A 3,652-nucleotide genomic window follows, 5' to 3' on the forward strand; every position below is an offset into this window, starting at 1 on the left:
GGATTCAACAAGCACAGTTCTCCAACATCAACTGGTCTTTACTCCATTGTTATAAAATATTGCATTTATAAATACCCACATATACTCGGATATACTTCATTATTCTAATCATTAGTTCTTTCATTTTCAGTAATAGTTCTGATTGCTATTAATTTATCATGTACTTGTAAGTATGCTAATAATTCTATTCAGTTCTCTATTTCAGAATTTTTCTAGCTATCTTTAAGGGTGATATGAATCCATTTAGCAGAGCAGATACTCAAAGTGGCAGATACTGTTATTAGCTAGTTCAGGCTCTTTTCACTGTATAATCTTCACATTTCTATATGTAGTTCTCTCAACAGAGTAAGAATCCATAAACTAGGAGACTGGATGTCTGTTCTAACTCTCCTCTTTTTACCTTCAATTGAGAAAGTTGTTGCCTCTCTTTGAGACTTGGTTCTATATCTGGAAGTTGAGTTACTGTCAGAGGTCTTGTCACACACACATCCTCCAACACCAGGAGAGAGAGCTTTGTTGGACATCTCTGGTGTAGGAAGGCTTGCTCTGCCTCTCCTTGTCCCATTGCTGGCATCTCCTCATCTTCAGACTAAACTACACTCCAGGTTCTTCTACTCCATGCCCCATCTCAGGTGGACCGAACCTTTTGGTATCTGACTGACTCACATGGTACTCAGATTTGCAAAGAAGATTCCAGCTTTTACTCTGTCCTCCTACTCATTACCCTCATTTTATAGATTTTTTAAAAACACAGAAGTATTATGTTATTTATCCAAAACTACATAGCTAGTATATAATAGGTCCATATATTGTCTCCAGGGCTAAAAGTCTTAAGCATGACACCGACAGCCTCTGGGAAGATAAAAAGGCTGGCACCTGGCCTTCAGGAAAGGTAGCTGCCTTGCACCTACTAAGCATTTTCCAGATATACCTTCTGTCTTTCTTTACCCAATCTTTATCTGGAAACCTGAAATGCCAACAGTAATCTTTATGGAGACACACTTATCCTTGAAGCTGATGCCAACCACGGATGTCTCGCCTTAAGAGGAATAAATCCCAGAACACCTGGCCCTGTTTTCAGGTGGCCAGGAAATCACTGAGGTCCCTCTGACATGAGGTTTCACTGCCACTCCTCTGAGCCCAAAAGAACAAATAAATCTACCTTGGGAAAAGTGCAGGCAGAGTGCTCCTTAGAAGCAAGGAGACTTCTTACATGCTTTGAATATGTAACAGAAGGGGTCAGTCCTTGAAAAAGGCCATTACATTTGTAAAGGCAAAGGTTCAGTGAAGAAGAGAAAGTCCTTCAATGAGACAAATTTGACTCAGTGACTGCAGTGGTGGGTTTGGGGACAGGGAAGCTTGTGAGGATGGGGTACAATCAGATACAGTTTAATTCTATCTTACATAGGGTGCGACTTGTCAGAGCTGATTCAACAGCAATTATTTAAACAATGCACAGCTATGTCTCAGCACAACAATAACCTCGGACCCCAGCAATCTCCTGCCTGACCTGTTCCAGGACCTTATAACCTCATTAAAACAAAAATGACCAGTGATGTCCAAGATCACCAAGAGCCATTCTTCCCGTGACACGTTCACACAGTTCTCTCTCCTCCTCCCCTCCTCTTTCCCTCTAGGTTCAGTGGGTGCTCCTCTCATCATGCACACTCCACATACCCTCACCTGTCACAATGGGGTAGGACTGTGGCCCGGGCACTGTGCTCCCGATGTCAGCGGGGGTGGGACTGGTCAAGTTGGCCTTCATGTCATCCAGCCCTCCAGCCAGTGAGGCCATGGCAGAATACTCAGTGGTCTGTAGGAAGAAACAGAGACATCTTAGCAATGAGACTCCTAAGCACCCTAATCAAATGCTGCTGTCACATTCTGGGCTCAGTCACTGAGCTGAGCTTGTCCATACCAGTGTCAAGGCCCACAGGGGGAGTTTATGGATTCCCTAGAATTGAGAAGGCAGATTCAATTTGATTCAGCACAAGACAGTTCTCCAGAACTGAGAAGTTCTCCCCAGGACAAGTGGGCAGGATTCAGGGAGGTTTCTTAAGATTCACATCTAGCTCACTTTGTGGCCTACAGGCTCGGCTCCCCTCTGTCCAGCCTGAGCTGCCCAGATACCACTATCCTCTTCCACTGATGCAGAGACAGAGGACCCAGTAACCAAAAGCAGAAATAAGAATCTTTTTTTGCCAAGAGAGTAGAAAGAAAGATTTCTGATTTCTGTAATCTTAAACCATAGAAATAGAATCACAGAAACAGAGTTAAAAGGTACCTTCAGATTATCCAGTCCAGATCCTCATTTCACAGATGAGCAACTGAAGCCCAAAGGGATAGACAGAAAATATATCGAAAATCTATTTCTTGCTAGAGGTCATGACACAGTACCGACCTTGCCTATGGTCAAACAAGACAGAATTCCAGTCTAGGGAGTAGTTCATCATAAATACTCACCCTGAATCTCACCCATCAAACCTACTGCACCACAATTTTGGCTTTAGCATCACACCCAGTGCTTTAGAATTTTGGAAGCCTGTTAACACCTGGTATGCCAAAAACTGTGAAAACACTGGATTTACTCAGTCCATACCAATCAAAAATATTTAGCCCATGAGTCACGACCCGTTCTTTAAGCTCTGATTTCTACACAGTCAGGACACAAGATGAGGCACTTACTTGGCCTTCAAGCTCCTGTCAGAATGGCCTCCAGAGAAGACAATGAAGATGCCAACCTGGGCCTTCCCATCCAAGGGCTGAATAAATTAGAAACATGAGTGACATGTCTCTTCCTCCCACTCAATACCTAGGTAAATAAAATATTTCTCATTACCTAAGCCAAATAATTTGGCTATGCATACTAAGCCTTGGTGTGGGGAGTTCCTTCCAGGGCCCTGGCTTTGGAAGACACAGGGACTAGGGAACAGACAGTCTTCTGGAAGTATCCCTGCTTGCGATGAACAGAACTGAAACACTGAGAAGGAAACTGAAGGACCATTGCAGATAAAAGGGACTCCCATTCAGGCACATCCTTAGTGCTTTTCTCTGTCAACTGTTATAAAATAACCTCTAGAATATTCTAGTATCAACTGGGATTGATAACAACAGAGAGTACAAGCACTACAAGCTCATGGACTCTATGATGCATTCTTATTAAGGATGTTTTTTCCAGGGTTCTTTGGGACCCTTCAGACATCTTCTAGAAAAGACTGGATGTAAAACATAGAGATAAGAACACAAGTAGGTCCGAGGCAAGCCTTATGAAGAAAGAATAAAGCTGGGGGATGGTCTTCCAGACATTCAGAATTACTACAAAGCTACAGTAATTAGAACAATGTACTATTGGCATAAGGACAGAAAAATCGACCAAGGAAACAGAATCAAGACTAGAAAGTGATCTGTGCATGCATGGGGCTTGATATATGAGAGAGGTGGTGTACAAATCAGCAGAGAAAGGAAGAACTCTTTAATAAACAGTATGCAACTAACTGGTTATCCACTCAGAAACAAGAGGCAGAAATTGGATCTTTACTTTACAGCAGACACAAAAATCAATGCCAGGTGGATTAGAGGCCTGAATGTGAAAGGCACAAGGTAACTAATGTGGTCAGCTCTGTTGTTGTTGTTGTTGTTGTTATGTGCCGTC

The 3,652-nt window shown here is 42.7% G+C and overlaps 1 protein-coding gene across 10 annotated transcripts in view; it reads right to left on the bottom strand.

Annotated features, from left to right (window-relative positions):
- Window positions 1-3,652, bottom strand: part of PAX5 (paired box 5) — a 198,148-nt gene that overhangs the window by 76,172 nt on the left and 118,324 nt on the right. For 8 of the 10 annotated variants that reach the window (XM_006886846.1, XM_006886849.1, XM_006886848.1 and 5 more), the window contains one exon: window positions 1,684-1,813. The exons of the other annotated variants lie outside the window; for them this stretch is intronic. In XM_006886846.1, the coding sequence (XP_006886908.1) occupies window positions 1,684-1,813 (130 nt within the window). The remainder of the gene's footprint in view (window positions 1-1,683; window positions 1,814-3,652) is intronic. 10 annotated transcript variants of the gene reach the window in all.

The sequence above is a fragment of the Elephantulus edwardii genome, unplaced genomic scaffold, assembly GCF_000299155.1.
Source record: "Elephantulus edwardii isolate Elephantulus edwardi_28Jun2011 unplaced genomic scaffold, EleEdw1.0 scaffold00052, whole genome shotgun sequence".
Taxonomy (NCBI): Eukaryota; Metazoa; Chordata; class Mammalia; order Macroscelidea; family Macroscelididae; genus Elephantulus; species Elephantulus edwardii.